Here is a 19,145-nt window from a genome sequence, read left to right as displayed (position 1 = left end):
CGTGTCTCTTACGTCAAACTAGAGAGGGACCTAGCAGCCCCAACTCCAGTGGGGTTCTTGCTACCAACTGGAGTGCCGCAAGATCCCCATGATATTCAAACATTATCCATCACCTGCTAGGCATGGACAAGACTACTCAGAAAAATGGGAAGCATGACACTGTACTCATCAGCGCTTCCGGTATTCGCTAATCCATGGCTACCCCCCACGCTGGACCCACTGGTACAGCGCATCCTCTAACGATAAGAAGTGCGCACAGTCCGGATCCTTTTTCCCAGTGGCCACATATTTTCCTGTACAGAGGACCCTCGTTTTCAGAGCGCCCCCAACATGGACTACTTCGCACTGGCTTGTATACAGGCAGCACTCAGGGACAAAATATCAACATATCCTATAGAACTGACCGACTTAACACCACTTACATTCCTTATCACAGACACTTGTGGAAATCATCTCATTTCTAGACTGTACCGTGCATATTTAGCGCTCAGACCACCAAAAACAAACCAAAGTGAGGACTGCATGGGAAAATGATCTGAGATATCCACTTACAAAGTTTAAACAGAATGCTGCCTTCAGACAAAATTGGTATCCTGTCCCACAGCAATAATCTAATACACTTTAAATTTCTGCGGAGGGCTAACACTACCCCAGCGCTGTCCTGTGTAGACCCTAGTCGGTTCTCTTGCCCTAAATGCCACACACATGTAGCGGCTTTACGCGCATGACCTGGACGTACAATTAAATTGCTCCCTATTGGAACGGAATATTTGGGGACTGCGGCAAATGACTAGCCTGAAATTAGCGCCGTCCCCATTGATGGCATTACTAGTACATGTCGCTGGTATTTAAAAAATTATGCGTAGATTTGTAGCAATTGCGCTGCTTCTTACAAAGAGAGAAAAAGCCTTGCTCTGGGGCATTAAGAGAGGGCCCACAGTGGAGAAATGGATAAGGAACCTGATCTCCTGTGATACTACTAGTGAGTTATTTGCAGAACTGCAACCCCCCACATCCAGGCCTAAGGATATATGGCAACCCATGAGGGACTACCTGAGAGAACGCAAAGCGCAGAGCGCCAGTTAGGGACTAGAAATAGCGCCAGATACATTAAACGCTACACACATCCCCTCGAGTTAACACCAGCACTAGGGCAGAACACTAGACTTATACATCGAAAACTTTTGGACCCAACTGGGCTACATGTAATAGGCATGTATTCAAAATTTGATGTTTTGTACGAAACTACTGTATCTTTTCCATATTTTTCCATTTATTTCCCCCTTATTAATGCTTATACCAAATGTTATGTATAGCTATAAATGTATAATACCATGACCTTCAAACTTAAATAAAGTTTAAAAAAAGTACATGGACTAGATACAGTAAAGGCTTTTGTCTCTCCTCAATCATTTTCAAGGGAAAATATCAAAACTGAATGATAATGATTGGGGTTGTTTTATAGATGGATATTAATCCTGTATGTTCCAAGGTCATGAGCCTAGATAATGTGTATAGGGTTGACTACAGGAGTTTCTGTACCCCAGCTATAACTACATGGGTAGGGAGAGCTTCTGGCAGCCTAGTAGTATGGATAAAAGTTTCTGTAAAGTGGTCTGTTAAAGAGTTATCTACAAGTTCGCCAGATAAACAGGGATTGCAGATTATCTATGACCATGAGATGCCCTCCTCGTTTTTAACATCTATAATAGAGGCACAAACACACAGATTGAATCAGCTACCCCCCAACTTCTCAAGTTCTTATATTAGTACCTATTATGTCACTGTTGCGGGTGACTTTAATTTAATATATGAATCATCAGTATTCATTCTGGATCTGACTAAATACACGGATGCATTTTGGGATATCTCAGAGTTATTGGTAACATTTGAGCATATCAGAAACCAATTGGTTGATATAACTCAAACCCATGGCTCACGTGCATGCAATGGCTACTACTCCTCTGATAGCATCCTGCTCCTACATTTAAGAGAGTGGATTACAGAAGCTATATAGATTATATTATTCTGGATGTCAGGGCTGGTAGAACCATGCTTGATATGACAGTCATCCACAGAGAAGAGAGTGACCACTATCCATTATCTCTTAAAACTCAGAGTTTATTGATTGATGCTCATGTGTGCATCCATCATTCTAATCTCGACACCCTGACAATAAGTAACACCCTGACAATAAGTAGCTCTAACAAAGCAGTCTCAAAGATGTATGAGCCTGTATCAACTACATTGAGACTGATAAGTGAGAAAACAGATGAACTCAACTTAATCCTACGCCCATGGTACCCTCTGTGGAAATAGCCAACTAATAGAAAAAGATAAAGTAATTAAAGGAGTCTGCTAAGGTTTTGTTGTTGCCCTGTTTTTATTCATCCTCTTTATCAATGTTTGGATTACTATTATAGCTAACTGTGAAAATGATATGCAGACACTACTTGAGCAAAAGGTACCAGCATTCCACTCTCTGATGATACCCTTCATATCTCAAAATATCCAAAGGATTTACACATTCTACTACATAGGTTCTCCCTATTACTCTGTGACAATCATAGGTTGGAACTCAGTGCCCAGTAAATTAAGTTCATGGCTTTCAAACAACATACAAAATAGAGGTAGGATAACGTTGGTGGAGAATCACCTTGAAAGAGTTAGAGAATTTGATTATTTGTGATTCAGGCTAACTGATTCCAACTCATGGGTGCCACAGATTACAAAGGGTTTTCGATTCATTAATCATAGGGCTTCAGTTGTCCTAAGGTTTACCAGGCGTAAATCCTCTTAACCAGTTTCCCTCGCCATAAAACTCTACAGAGCCCAAGCTGGTAATGGTGCTCTCTGCAGCACAGAATTGTGGGGATACAGTGATGTGGCAGGCTTAGAGACTGAGGAGAACCCATTCTTAAGGTCCTTATTCAATTTGGGTCAGAGCACTCCTTTATTGCCCTTAAGATTAGATCTTGCACTGAAACCTGTCCTAGAGCTCGCAAAATTAAGGCCCATTCCACACCTTTGTGATTTCTGCATTATACCAGATGAGTGCAGCTGCATGCACATACCCATGTTGTTTCAGCGATTTGTGGCTATCTTTCTTGGCCTGTACTGGTTCCACTTATGGTGTGCTGAAGAGTTCAATCATTTAGAGACGCACTTAGTGACATTATTAGTCGACCACGGACTTCAAGAATTCCTTGGCTAAATTATTGCAGAAGGTCTCTACTGGATTCAGGACTAAGAGATAGTTGGTATAATCCATTATCTACTTATCCAGCACTAATCCAAAGCTAGCAGTGTCCATAAAGGCCTAGAAAGATAGCCACAAACCTCTGAAACAACATGGGTATGTGCATGCAGCTGCACTCATCTGGCATAATGCAGAAATCACAAAGGATAACAAGCCCCTCCACTGGCCTCAATGGATCGAGATGGCATCCTCTCATTGGGTTAGATTATATGAGACGGTATGATCATACCATTCCAGGAGCTGCAAATAGAATTCCAGTTAGTCGGCACATTTTCTACAATACCAGCACATGAAAACACAAATTACTTCGGAAACTGGGAAGCCGCCCAGACCCCTTGGGCGATTCTGCACTACATACCTACCTGACCAAGTTGCGGGGGAGGTGGGGGGGGGGCTACAAAAACTGATATCTGGTCTTTATGGAACAATAACTTCATGCCCTTTACTCAAAAACTACTCTGGTCTACTTGTTTCAGAGGTGGCCACCACACCGACCAACCTCGCTCAAGGAATTTGACTGCCTTGATATCATACCTTTACATGACAAAAACCTGAGGGGGGCAAGACTGAGGTTCAGTTGTTTTAAAATCTTATATGACTGGCACTGGTCTCACTTTAAGTTATACAGAGCTTGCCTGTCCACTACTGAGCAGTACTGCTGATGTGGCCATGCCAAAGGGGATACAGTGCACATCTTGTGGGACTGCCCATTATTGGTGCCCTACTGGAATTTAGTCTTACAAGACAACACTGACCTAAGGTTGCACCCATCTCTGGAACTTGCAGTCTTACGTGCAATGCACATCAACGGTATCACCAACCATCAGAAGGAGTGGCTGGACTCGTCATTGGCAAAAGTCCAAAGTGTTTATATTAAGGCATTGGAAGTAGAAGACACCCTAGAAGGTGGAAGAATGATTGCCAGCTATGGGAGGAACAGCTTCATATGAATGAATGATTTACCGGCTCAATGATCAGGTGCACAAAATTGAAAACATATAGGGATCCTTTGTTTGCGAACATTCTCGCTCTTTCCGGTCTCCCGTCAGCATCGATAAAGCTAGTTTTCAGCCCTCTAGAATGCAGACTATATGGACTCTAAGAACTATGGAATTTCCTTCTAATGCTCTGGTTTCCCCATATTCAATATTTGTGATATACATAAGAATGGGCATTCACCATACTTGATCAATACATTTTGTGCTTGTATTGTTATGTTAAAGTACTTTCTATTCCGGATTCCTACGATTGACTTTTGTGCGCGCGTTGGACTTAGATCATACATTCTGTAGATACTGCAAATCAGTCAGACACTCACCCTTGCAATTGACCTGTATTGTTCCTACAGTTGACTGTTATTTTTGGTTATTATCAGATGTTACTATGACCGTATTGTACCCATGTACACTGTGCATGTGTCTTTCTACCTATATTGCAAAAACCAATAAAAAGATATTTCAACAAAGAGTGTGCAGAACTGATACCAGAATGAACATATTGTTGACTGTTTCCAACTTTTTGCACATAGCGCGTTTGACGAGATCCAAAATGATGCCCAAGAGCAACCATTGCACTATTGCATAGTTGTGACCTTAATATAGGGTACTTTTGGAGTTTGTAAGACTTTGCTGATTGATTAACTTGTACATATTCTTACTGATTATATTGCTTTTTATATGATGAATTTCATTATCTGATCTGACAACAAAGGTGAGCTAGCATCGGATATCTCTCCATATTTCGATGACACTCTGTACACTACCAGGTTGGAGAAATTGGGTTGTATCACTTGCATCCTGTTATCAATATATGGTGTGCTAAACAAATTACGTATTTGTCAATCCAGTCTAATTTCTGCATCAGTTTCTATAATAATATTTTGTTAAATGACATTCTGTCAAATGTTTGATTTTATTCAGAATCTTAACATAAATATTGTATGCTACGTGGTTGCTATTTTTGGTAACTTTTCCTTTCGTGTTCTAGGATTGCGGTATGGAACTGAATGACGAAGAGGGTCACCGGTGCTATCCCATAGATGATCACCTTCTGTGCCACTCCTGCCACATCAGACATCTAGAGAAAGGCACAGTGCCTAGCTCGGCCTTCCCGCTTCGCTATTAGGCAGCGTTGCCAATTCTGTAGACCATGCTAGCTGTTGACTTTTCCCAAGCACCTCAGCCAATAGTGAGTGCTTGGAGCAAGGGTGAACAATGCACAGCTATGCATTTTGCAAGGATCTAGAGGTTGGCATCTAGCCCAAAGCGTACATGTCCATTGGAGTTCTTCAGGTGTCGGACTTATCTATGACTTGGTTAACGTAGACACTGCGTGAAGTCAAGTTGCTTTATTTCCAAGTGCCTTCGTTAACAGTCCTACGCTTTATGAGATATTTCACAAGATGTCAACTGGCAGCTAAATCGAAAGGAGACTCTTCCTACCCCAGGCATGATGCTGAACATCCAGAAGACTAAAATGTTCTGTTTCCCCTATCCTGGGCATGGCTCTCAGAAAAAGAGAGATTGTCCAATGATATTAAGAGACTTTGACTCTTTGGTAGCATTGTCATTTCATTTGCAGTGGTAGAACATGATATGTTTGCATTCAAGAGCCAGAATTTATCGTAGAATGTTACAAGTAATGGAATCTATCAAAGTGTGTGTGTGTGTGTGTGTGTGCGCGTCACCTACCTGTCCCCAGTGTTTCCTATAGATAGCATGTCTAGAAAGTTAATCTATCAAATTCAGGCAGCCTGTTGTGCTTGATGTAAAAGCACTGCTTGAGTTTGTCTCAACTTATTGGCAGGAAGGTAGCAAGAGTGAATGGAACTTCAAGGAGCAATAACTGCTCTTCACAATAGCTGCTCTTTGGATATTAAAAACCACCTCATAAACTGAACTATATCGCTAAAAATGTGTATGCGGTTGCAGGGTTGAGAATGTTCACTCTCAACATCAGTGGTTTTTAACACAAGTTGTGATTGGTGGATGGTGTGTATAAATTCTATACTAACCATGCAGTACAAAAGAGGCATTTCCCATAATAATCCGTTCACAACGGGACTTCCTTTGAGCCCCAGAACAGACTTGAAGTGAAAGATTTATTACTAGTGTCAATAACAGACGCAGATATTGTGGGTGTGCAAATGCTAACGCGGGAATCTCAGAGGAATTCAAAAACATGCCTGTTTTTCACTCTGTTCAATGCTTGTCTGTTTGTTGGTGTGACATTTGAGACTCCCCAATAAAATGTAATGTATGTTATGTTGTGTTTGTGGAGCGCAACTGCTAGTTGGAAGGGCATCCTGGCACCGAGGAGTAGATCGAAACTTAAGGTCAAATAAGAACCTAAGGATTAATCAAATAGGATGTTTATTTAAGGAATTTCTATAAAGAACACGATTACCTATACCCTTAACAGATTGCGGAAGGGTGTCCCAATGCCTTGCGGCTAGTAGAAGAAAGGCATGCCTGCCACATCAAGCTTTCCTAAAACGAGGAAGTATCAGGCTGAAATAAGCATGGAAGTAAAGAGATGTGTTAGGAGTGGATTTCCAAAATGTATTCTGAAGATGGGTAGGTCCAGACAGATTTACCGCTTCATCTCTTGAATTAAATTCTCTTTTCTGGAAACCAGTGCAAAGAGTAACATGTGCCTGACGACAGAGGCCAAAGATCATGCTAACCACAATATTCTGGTTACGTTGTAAGTTTGCAATCATTTTCTTAAGGGCACTGATGTAAAGACTATTACAATAATTAAATGTTGAGTTAATCAGAACGTATAATTGTTAGTGGAACTGCAGTGGCAGGAGCCGGTCCACATTTTCAAAAAGTGAAAGCTTGCGAAGACCATCTTGTTTAGTCACCTTAGACCTTGACGTCTCTCAAAAGTGTGCCAACGATAAACCACAAAGAGGGATGTGACTGTTGACTGATTTTGAGTGATGCTTTTCTTTGGCGGACAAAGCCAAATGTAAACCGTTGCTGCCTTTAGACTGAATAGCTGATTTTTGTCATTGTTTTGAGTATTTCCTTGGAATCATTGATCCTAGAAAGAATGCATTTCCCTGTTGGAATTTCCATACCTGCAAGCTCTGCTTATTCGTTGATTCTTGTGAAAATTTATCTATGAAGAGTTAAAAGTGGTTGTGCAGTGTGTGGATGCTCAGAAGAGATGTACGTTTTTTTTAAATTGGATATCATAATGGATATTTTTTCCTTACCTTGCTATTACATTGAGGTTTTTGAGTTTCAATACTAACTGGATTAGTAGTTCGTTTTGCCTCAATATTCTTTACGTGTTTTAAAGACCAGAACGTTTTGGATTTATTAATGTACCATGTTAGGTCGGATTGCATTTCACTCTGCTGTTGCTGACAGCACCACTTAAATGTAGAGAAGAAACGTGATTCACAAATCTGGAACAGAATCAAAGATATAAGTGATAAAAATCAGTCTTGGAGTAAAATATAGATTTATTACTGACGTGGTTCCTGAGTTTTTCTTTCTTGGGAGATGGGGCTGTGTATGTATATATATAGGTGTGTGTGTCTTCATGGGTAATCTTAAAATTCTCTTGCAGACTCCCTTGCGAGAGCGGATGTTGAGACACAGTGCCATGTTCAATACACACTTAATGCAATCTGTTTACGCCCCCCTGCTGGGCTATTACAGATGGATGTGTGTTTGATGCCCCACACACCTTCAAATATCATTTTCACCTGACTAGAGTTAATCGATTAAGGCTTAGGGCGACTCCATCATCAATTTCTCTCCCTTGAGTAGTGTAGACATATTGTCACAGCTAAATGTTTGCTTAGAAAGTCCTTCAAACATAGCTAAGAATTTGCACAAAAGAATTCCCGTGCACAAAAAAATGTACCTGTTGTTTGTGTATTGAGTCTGCAAAACATTTCTCTTACAAAGGGTATGAGCAAAACTGGAGGAACAACTCCAGGCACCTGAGATTGCCCAAATATGTGTGTTTAAACCTTCCCTCTAAGAAAACTTTGTGTATGCTGTATGTATATACCATTTAGCTAGAGTGGTCACAGCAGCTGCCATGCACTACCAGAGACAGTGGAAGGAGGTCTTCGTGGAGCAGTTCTAAGTGGTGTTACATGTAAGATGCTCCACTTATTCCCATCCTACTACACCAAGAGATTCTCTCCCATGTACGCTTACTAATGATATCCATGCACTGTACCCTCCGTGTACCTTTACCAATAATGACAGGTTGTCAGAACCTACATAGATAAGATTGGGTGGGACTATTTGTCTGTCGTAGAGGCAGATGCGTTGGAATCATCATTTACTTTAATGGGTGTTGCAAGCGGTACAAGCAATTCCACACGAGAAAGCATTAAAGGAATGATATTTTAGAACGGAATGTTATTAAAACACTTCCATTGTGGTAGGGCCAGTTCTGCAAGAGCTATTTGCATCTATTATAGGTGGCACCCTACCCTCTCTGTGGCGCCAATCTCATATTCCTGCTTGAGCTATGCCAGGCAATGTCGACCTGATTTCTTACTAAACAGTGATAACAAAATCTAAGCCAAAAGCGTCTACAAACAGGTAAAGTAATCATACATGAAATAAGAGCACAACATGGTTTTGTGTCACACGTAGCACTACCAACAATGTTAACAATGTCATGGAGCTGCTTGATTGCACGAAGAAAGCCCATCACAGAGTGGGATTGATCCTATTTGACACCAAAAAAGTGTCCAATAGGGTGTAAAGGTCGCATCTTTGGGATGGTAAGGTGAGGACAGGTTTTAAAAATCACTTTGTGACCTGGATTAAAATTTTATATACAGGGGCAATAGTTAGGATATGTTTTGATCAACTACCCAAGTTGCACAAGGGCGTGCCCTCTACAATTCCTTTTGTAATATATACTGAACTGTTCATTAAGGCTATTCTGATGACCCGGGGTATCCCGCCTGTTTGATCCATATCCATGATTACAGTATTTATCGCTGGTGTCCTGATTTTCTCATCTTCGCTGGGACAAGCTGACTCCGCCGTATTTGGTAACAAAGATGATTTTGACAATGCCTCCAGTTGCAAATTCACCACAATAAAACCCATGCATTACTACAGAAGGGCCTTAATGGGAATCACATGCAATTGTTTAACTTGGGATAAACTAGTACTCAACATTTTTTTTAATTCTAACTATGGAACATAAGACAAACTGTGGAATAGGTAAATGAAACTTACTCTTTCTCTAGGTTTCAATCATTTTTAGTTCAGTTTACTCTATGTGCCTGATAAAACCTTTAAACCACTGAACTCTTGTACTGACTAGTGTATTGGGAGAAGGAGGGATATACCAATCTATCGCGAGTCCCCAGGTACCAGAAACTATAAATCCTTTAAGTCGGGGTCATATTTCACTGTTAGCCTTCGCTGAGTATTACTAATGACTCAGTACATTTAGACATGTCGGTGGTGGGTAGCAGCATCTTCCCGCTTTGTTAAGCACCTGATTTCGTATTGGGAACAAAGGAACTTGATAAGTTTCCATCAAAAATAAAAATGGACCTTTTCCAGCAATCAAAAATGTATTCCTGTGCTAATCTATAGTTATTGTGTCCCTCATTTAGAAAATTGGGTCAATTACAATAAAAGTGCTTTATTCCGGTTACTGCTCTCTCACCCTGTCCTGCTGATTTTGGTTAGTGCAGCGTGGCTGCATTACTGAAATGCGGTAATACCACATTGCAATATGGACGAAATTGAAACAAAAGGCTGCTAGTATTTACTCAGCATATAAACGCAGACAACTTGCTGTGAGCGCCATTACCGCTCGTTATTCACCATTTAAAGAGGCCTAAAACAGCGCCTCTGCCATTAACTCATTGAGGCCTTAGCCCTGGTTCAGCGCAGCCTACGAATAGGATTTCTAGTTGAGTGATGAAGGGAAATAACATCTTCCAGTGCAAAATCCTCCACCGTAGCTGCTTTACTACACCTATAGTGGGAGGAATTCCACTAGCAGAGTCTCCACTGCTGAATTTAGCATTTCTTCCAGAAATCGGAGACTTTTCTTTTACAGCCCTTCTCTAAATCGACGCCTTTTAGTTTAAATCGGTTTCTGCTGCTTAATGCAAAGCACGCAGCAGCTGCACAGTTACACCCCTCATGCAGAAACCGTTGTCTTGTGTTGTGTCACCACAGTCCGTGTTGTGTGAGGCCTGGCTGTGCGCGTATCCTCTCCACCCGGGGTCCTCGCCAAGGATACGGACCGGCAGATGTGACATTTGTGGACAGTACCATCGGCAGTGAGATGGAGCTATTTATTATCCGGCAATGCGAGGTGAAGGGAAGTGTTTGGAAGAGAACTTCCTTCCCACATCTGTCTTCTGACATTTCATAAACTCCTGGGGATCGCTTCCATCGCCGAGACAGAAATCCCACGTTCCCAACGACCTATTGTTACTTTTTTGTTATAAACATCCTAAGAACGAGTGTGTTTATTTAAAAGACCAACATCTGGTTAAAATGGAGTTTCTGAGCACGTTTTTAAACGTTTCAAATTAATATAATCTTACAGTGGCTACGCGCAATCCAGTATTCTTTGATTTGTGGGAAATAAGGATGAAACTACAGACCAAACATCCATCATATGCTACATTGCACCCACAGCCTTTTAAAATGCGATCTTCACATGGCAGACAGTCCACTGCTTAATTTGAGGTAGTGTTTTCTAGTGCTTGGCACGGGCACTTAATTGTCAGCACCGGCACCTATAGTAGTCTGCTACATTATTATTATTATTATTGGAGTTTTATAACGCGCACGGTTACCCTTGAGCATCCCAGCGCCAATCGAAGGACCAACAGAGGCTAACACGTGACACGCTAGTTTGGGAAGAGATAGGTTTTCAGAAGTTTGCGGAAACGCCGAGTACAAATCTCAGCTCGCAAAACAAGTGGAAGCGCGTTCCACGCAGCGGCCGTGTTCACCGAGAACCTTCTTCCTCCCGTACGGGCTCGTCTTACTGTAGGAGACTTTAAGAGGAATTTATGATCCGAACGGAGGGCCCTTGCTGCTTTATAGGGTTGGATCATGTTCCTCAAGATTGCAGGCCCCTTCCCCTGCAGACTCTTCTGTGCCATGCAGAGAGCTTTGAAGGTTACTCTTTCACGCACCGGGAGCCAGTGCAGCGTCTTTAGAGCCGGTTTGGCGGACTGCCTTCTGGGGACATTTGTCAGCAGTCTGGCTGCAGCATTTTGCACCTGCTGCAGCTTCTTGAACGTAGATTCCGGCGCACCCAGGAGGATTGCATTGCTGTAATCCAGCCTTGAGATGATGAGCCCCTGTATCAGCAATTTACGGGAAGTGTCTGGGAGGAGTGGCAGAATCTTGCGGGCTGACCGGAGCATACCAAAACATACACCAGCGGTCTTTTTGGCGTGTGTTCTAAATGTCAGATCCTGCTCCAGCCACACCCCCAGGCTCCTGATCTCTTTCTTTGGGCTGGGAGGAACCCCCATGCAGTCAGGCCAACTGCTGGGAGACAGAGCAAAAGATGTATGGCCTAAGATCATGAGCTCCGTCTTTGACCCATTCAGTTTAAGGGATGAGGTCGTCATCCACCTAAACACTTCCTCCAGACAGGAATGAAGTATCGCCGGTTGCTTCTCTAATTGGGAGAGCCCCACAACCAACTGCGTGTCATCCGCGTAGCTGATGATGTTAAAGCCGAACGGAGACACCACATCCTCCAGTGGGGCCATATATACATTAAATAGGGTAGGGCTCAGCGACGAGCCCTGAGGGACCCCACACTGGAGGGCAAAGGAGGGTGACTTCCCACTTCCCTCCCACACTTCAAATGACCGTCCACCTAAAAAGGAGGCAAGCCATCTCAAAGCCAGTCCTGTGACACCCAGCCCTTCCAGCCGTTCGAGTAGTACCTGGTGGTTTACGGTATCAAAAGCAGCACTCAGGTCCAGGAGGATCACTGCCACTGACCCTCCTGAATCCAGAATGCACCTGGCTTCTTCCACCACGGCTAGCAGGGCAGTGTCAGTCCCCTGTCCAGGGCGGAATCCCGTCTGGGAATCCCATAGCCGGCCATTAGTCTCCAAAAAGTTAGAAAGCTGGTGGTTAACCAGTCTTTCTGCAATCTTGCTTATACCCGGGAGCAGTGAAATCGGCCTAAAATTAGCCAGATCCGTCGGGTCAAGGCTCGGCTTCTTCAGGAGGGCCTTGACGACCGCTCCTTTCCATCCCGATGGCACCACTCCCTGTGCCAGAGATAGATTAATCAGCTCGGTCACTGGGGCCACAATTGTCGGTGCAGCCTGTTTTAGAAATCGCATCGGGACAGGGTCTTTAGGGGAGCCACTCTTTACTTTCCCCAGCACACTTCGTACATCTTCCGCAGTCACAGGGCCGAACAGATCCAACTCCGGTGTGCCTGCCCTATACTGAGTAGTTGGTACTGCCACTGCGGTTAACTGGGGGAGTGAGCAAAGGATAGTCTCAATTTTGGCGCTGAAGTAGGTAGCCAGCTCAAGACATTTCCCTTGGGCATTATCGTGAATCACCGGTGGGTCGGGGGTTTTTAGCATCTCCTTTATTACCTTGAAGGACTCTCTCGAGGAACAGGTGGCTTTGCAAATTCTTTCATCAAAGTACTTGATCTTGGCCTCCCTTATCGAGTTCTTATAAAGTCTCAAGGCTAGGCGATACTCGTTCCTACTGGTTATCCCCCAGTCCTTTCTCCACGCCCGTTCTAACCTCTTGCAGCTCTTTCTCAGTGTCCTTAACTCAGGAGAGTACCAGGGGGCCGAGCCCGCTCTCTTCTCCCTAATAAGCATTTTTTTCTTCGGAAGAATGGCGTCTAAGGAACCGCTCAACCAGTTCTCTAAGCTGGCATCCGCCTCCTCTGGGTCAGACCCCACTTGGGGGCAGGTTGACTCCAGATGGGCAGTCCATTTGTCCATGGGGAGCCTCGACCAAGCTCTGTCTATCCTGAATGTCCTAGGTGTGGGAGCATCCCAGCCCACAGAAGACCAGCTGGCTAAAACTAGGCAATGGTCCGACCATGGTAGAGGAAGGGGGGGGAGGGCGGATAGTTGCTCCATATTGGAAAAGATAGGATCGAGCAGGTGACCCTTACCATGGGTGGCACCTGAATTGATTCTTTCCATATGTATAGCACTCATGTCAGACTGCAGGTCACTGGCCGACTGGTCCGTTGCGTCTTCAAAGTGAAGGTTCAAGTCTCCTAGCACGATAAAGTTAGTAGTTGAGGAGGCAAGAACGGTGACGGATTCCATAAGTGAATCAATGAAACCGGCCACTGCCCCCGGGGGACGGTACACCAGGAGCCCAGAGATAGCAACCGTAGGGGACAGCTGAAGGGAGAAATGACAGCTTTCACAGTCCTTAATCCCTGCTTCCTGTGCCCTACACCTGAGCGTATCCCTATACAGAATAGCCAAACCCCCACCCCGCCCTGTGGGTCTGTCGAGATGGTAAATCACAAATCCGGGCGGGAGGGCTTGGATCATATCTGGACTAGAAGCGGGCGTGATCCATGTCTCCGTTAAAAATAAAATATCCAGGTCGTAGTCCATGATTAGTGAATTAATTTCCGTGGAATGGCGAGGGAGTGACCTACAGTTCAGAAGGCCAAACTCCAGGTTTTTTCTGGCCTTGTGGGAACCAGACCCCAGGCTGCACACCCTACAGTTTACAAAGGGTTGACCGTCCCTCACAATGAACTGACATGTGTCCAATTTGTGTGGTCGTAATGTGTGGAGATCGGTCGTGTCGTACCTGATGCGACTGCCCTGCCCATACGGAGTAACGGACGTAGTGGCTGGCCCTGGACCCGTCCGGGCCCGGACGGGCACAGACGGGCTTTCCTCTGGCGCTCCTCCGGCGCGACGCTGCGCGTGTACGCTGCGCGTGTACGCTGCGCGCTTGCATACTGCCCCCTAAATAGCGTGTGGCAGTAGGCTCGAGCCGCCACTAGAGCGCTGACCCCCGAAACGTCCTGGGAGCGTCAGCCACACTCACCCAAGATGGCGGTCGGGAGTAGAACCGAGTTACAAACACCCAAATGGTGAGTCTGTGTGGGTTATTCTTTTAAAGTGCGTGCAATGCGGACAAAGAGGGAGGATGAGGTATTAAAAGCACAATTACACTCAAATAAGCTAAAAGTTATAAAAAACACGAAGCAATGTCAATCAATAAAACGAGCAGCAGTGTACAGTAAAAGCAGCAGTAACGTAGTGGTCTTCTCTGAGCTCTGCGCAAACAGCCAGTCCCCTAAATAGCGTTTGCCAGGAGGCTCGAGCCGCCACTAGAGCGCTGACCCCCGAAACGTCCTGGGAGCGTCAGCCACACTCACCCAAGATGGCGGTCGGGAGTAGAACCGAGTTACAAACACCCAAATGGTGAGTCTGTGTGGGTTATTCTTTTAAAGTGCGTGCAATGCGGACAAAGAGGGAGGATGAGGTATTAAAAGCACAATTACACTCAAATAAGCTAAAAGTTATAAAAAACACGAAGCAATGTCAATCAATAAAACGAGCAGCAGTGTACAGTAAAAGCAGCAGTAACGTAGTGGTCTTCTCTGAGCTCTGCGCAAACAGCCAGTCCCCTAAATAGCGTTTGCCAGGAGGCTCGAGCCGCCACTAGAGCGCTGACCCCCGAAACGTCCTGGGAGCGTCAGCCACACTCACCCAAGATGGCGGTCGGGAGTAGAACCGAGTTACAAACACCCAAATGGTGAGTCTGTGTGGGTTATTCTTTTAAAGTGCGTGCAATGCGGACAAAGAGGGAGGATGAGGTATTAAAAGCACAATTACACTCAAATAAGCTAAAAGTTATAAAAAACACGAAGCAATGTCAATCAATAAAACGAGCAGCAGTGTACAGTAAAAGCAGCAGTAACGTAGTGGTCTTCTCTGAGCTCTGCGCAAACAGCCAGTCCCCTAAATAGCGTTTGCCAGGAGGCTCGAGCCGCCACTAGAGCGCTGACCCCCGAAACGTCCTGGGAGCGTCAGCCACACTCACCCAAGATGGCGGTCGGGAGTAGAACCGAGTTACAAACACCCAAATGGTGAGTCTGTGTGGGTTATTCTTTTAAAGTGCGTGCAATGCGGACAAAGAGGGAGGATGAGGTATTAAAAGCACAATTACACTCAAATAAGCTAAAAGTTATAAAAAACACGAAGCAATGTCAATCAATAAAACGAGCAGCAGTGTACAGTAAAAGCAGCAGTAACGTAGTGGTCTTCTCTGAGCTCTGCGCAAACAGCCAGTCCCCTAAATAGCGTTTGCCAGGAGGCTCGAGCCGCCACTAGAGCGCTGACCCCCGAAACGTCCTGGGAGCGTCAGCCACACTCACCCAAGATGGCGGTCGGGAGTAGAACCGAGTTACAAACACCCAAATGGTGAGTCTGTGTGGGTTATTCTTTTAAAGTGCGTGCAATGCGGACAAAGAGGGAGGATGAGGTATTAAAAGCACAATTACACTCAAATAAGCTAAAAGTTATAAAAAACACGAAGCAATGTCAATCAATAAAACGAGCAGCAGTGTACAGTAAAAGCAGCAGTAACGTAGTGGTCTTCTCATGGTGGTGCCTTTTATCATATTTAGAGATGAGCACAGCTACCGTTGTTTATAAATTCAATATATATTGAAAATGGCTAATACCCGCCATCCAAACCATTCTAATTGGTGGCCTGGAATAGTCTGAATTCTCACACTTGTAGGAGTGTGATGGTTAGTAGGTGTGCCTGTAATGTCATGGGCAGCGGCAATGGATGGGGCGAGATTTTTTTTTTAATACAAATCGAGCACTGGCAGACACTGGGTAAGATGTCTAGTGAAGGTGATCCAGACTCCCAAGGTGAATGGTATCCTGTTACGTGGTCCTCAAATACACACCCCTTTCAGCCACCCTCATCAGACCTCAAGGACCAAGAGTAGCAGTAAAGCCGCTGAGATTCCTGCATGACACCTTTAGCTGCTTGCTTTCAACGGCATCTCTGTTAAAGGGGCTAGTATGTGAAAATAATAAATTGTTCTTCAAATAATAAAGGGATAGCAGCTTCTCTTGAGAGGAGGCGTTTTAGTGAATAAAAGGAACTTTAAATACAATGCGGTTAAAATACTAAGGCAAGATCATTAAGTGAGACTTTTCCTAATGAAAGAGTCTGCGTCACCTCCCCATGTGCAAATATTGATCCTTTCCCTAGCTTGCTGTACCTTAGACTAATGAAATTGTCTGCCCTCAGCCTGGCACACAGAAGACTCGGTTTCCTACTCCTCAAATGACCTACACTCTCAGGCGCGCATGTTGAAACAATCTGCCCTGAACATAAAGTAGTATGTAATGTTTCTTTCTACAGTTTTACATCCTCAGATTGCATGGTATCTCTAAAAGCCTCTTCCCACTATATTCCCAAAACCCCGCATGGAAACCTGACCTTAACCTAAAACCTTCATTTGTTTTCTCTCCTTTCTTTCTTCCAAGTGACCCTTTCTTTACCCTCTGCACGCCTCCTCTCGCTAAGTGTATCGCACTGTTCAGTCACACACCTTAATATATTGTTGAATTCTCTAAATTCAACTATTTGTAAGACCTCATATAGCTCCCACTAATGATGAAAGCTAGCTCCTATTAATCTACCACAAAGAAACTTGATAAATGTATTAATTGGTTCATTTTCAGAACATAAAACTAATTCCAATAACCATAGGATTAACCACTAACCTTGGATACCGGAGTAACATGCTACTCGTCATAAAGTGCTTCAGCACTTCATCAAGGGTGGTAAGTGCTGTATAAATGCAATTGCAATATAATAGGGAGAGACAGCTGGGAGGCAGGGAGTTGCGGATCAAAAATGAGAATGCCTGCTATATGGTTGAAAGAAGTTGTAGCAATTGGGTTCAGCCCATTTAATCCCTCTGTACTTTTTGCATTTGACTACCAAGTTTTTGGACTTTTACTGTGAGCGAATCTCACTACCGGAATCTCACTCACAGTAAATTAATGGTAAATGGACTGAGAGTGTTAACCAAGAATGTTAACTGCCAGTGTCTGCCTTTTAAAATGAGAGCGCTGCTGCGCAGCTAGGGTAAGCGTCTCTGGGCTGGTTACACCTGAACATCGGAGCACGTGTGTGAGTCTAACGTCTTTCACAGCCTGATGTCTGAGCAAAGGTAGCTTGTTGCAGAAGGGACCTTTCAAGGTAGGCCTTCTAAAGTGAGTTGAAATTCATGGCGTAGGTTTGTAATGCTTAAACTGTATTACACATCTAGAAAAATCTACGTTATAGTACAGTTTCGCCTCAATTAGGCCTAAAGGTCCAACGAGGTATCAATATAGGGGTAAACATTCACCCCAAGTGTGGATTTATAGCCCCTGACATGGTATTTACACTACTTATGGCACTTAAGAGTTGTCATATTTACCTGTCTCTGCTCATAATCAGATTCCAGGCACTTGTCCTTCTCAAAGGGTCAAGTTAATTACTCTGCTGTCCAGCAAGAGAAGCAATGGCCTCCTCACACAGTAAAGGCATTAACAGTGTTTGACCCAGTTCCTGGAAAGGGAAGGGGATGGAATGAAATTTGCATTTGTTAATTCGTTAACCACACGGTCAGGCCCCCAGTAATAAAGGAGGAGAGCCAGACCTCTGCAGCCAAACACAAGGAAAGCTTGCCTTTTACGTTTTGGTGGGAAGGAGTCGGGCAGCGGTGTCATTTATGGGCAGAGCTCAGGCTCTCAGGGAAGCTGTTTCCACAGGCAACCTGAAGTTGCCATGTTTAAGTGTCCTTGAATGCTGTGCAGCAAGTTTGGACCAGGAGAGAAGTGATGATGTGCTACCCTGGGATTAATCATGGGCCTGGCTTCTAGACTGTTACATCCCCACTTGAAAACACCTGCACAAGGGAGAGAGAGAAGAGGATACACTGTACGTTGGAGCAACAATGGCGAAAGGATGCTCCGGTGGAAGAAGTATTTTACAGAACAAGGGAACCCAAAGGAATTAAGACAGGGACCTTGGGCAATTTCATGTTATAGAGAACAGTGGTCCCTATTCAGGAGGAATACAGTGTGATAGATAACCATACACTTAGAATAGAATGTATGTCTTTTGTCCAGCCGGACAAGAATTTATTTTCATAGTATTTTTCAAAAGTAGTATCAAATAAAACATTCAAATGACAAGTGGGCACAGCCGTGACCAACAGAACACAAGACAGAACAATGAACACAGAATTGGCCAAAAGGCAAGCCAAAATGGGTCTGTACAGTTGTTCTCAGTATAGACAGACACAAATTAATCATTTAACACCGTTGCACAATGTGTTATAGCTTGAGTCTAGTGCATAGGGTGTTTGGGTGTCGACGACGTTTCGATGCCACATTAAGTATAGGGCATCATCTTCAGGACAAACAAATAATGCACTGCTGTCTTGATAATATATCACACCTTTTTTACAATTCTTTACATACAAAAAAGGAGCAAGGGGAGAAAAAGGGGAATAAAAAATGGAAAGGAAGAATTTTAACCACATTGTGGAAGAAGAGCAACCTGATGCCACTGCAAGGATGAGCCTCTGGACTAGGATGGCTTTCTACACAGCCTGTGGCACTGGCCTCCTTTTGCCCCCCCCCAGAAATAGTTGGAGAATGGACCTGCTGAGGCCCTTAGATGGTGGTTCCGCTGATACTTCTGTGGTCTGACCAATGACTCAGATGACACACAGAAGCATTATACAATATACTATACAGTAGTTAGGAAAGCAGACTCATAATTCCTCCTCTCCTACTTTCCCCTTTTTAAGCATACCAACTAGGGGTTAGATTAAATTGGTCATACCCACTAGTCAG

At 44.0% G+C, this 19,145-nt stretch overlaps 1 protein-coding gene across 2 annotated transcripts in view; it reads left to right on the top strand.

Annotated features, from left to right (window-relative positions):
* Window positions 1–7,746, top strand: part of LIMD1 (LIM domain containing 1) — a 475,792-nt gene extending 468,046 nt beyond the window's left edge. For both annotated transcript variants that reach the window (XM_085607366.1, XM_085607367.1), the window contains exon 10: window positions 5,246–7,746. In XM_085607366.1, the coding sequence (XP_085463492.1) occupies window positions 5,246–5,383 (138 nt within the window). In that variant the 3' untranslated portion in view covers window positions 5,384–7,746. The remainder of the gene's footprint in view (window positions 1–5,245) is intronic.
* Window positions 7,747–19,145: the final 11,399 nt, after the last annotated feature.

The sequence above is a fragment of the Triturus cristatus genome, chromosome 5_2 (assembly GCF_964204655.1).
Source record: "Triturus cristatus chromosome 5_2, aTriCri1.1, whole genome shotgun sequence".
NCBI classification, from domain to species: domain Eukaryota; kingdom Metazoa; phylum Chordata; class Amphibia; order Caudata; family Salamandridae; genus Triturus; species Triturus cristatus.
This window is presented reverse-complemented; position numbering and strand designations above follow the sequence as displayed.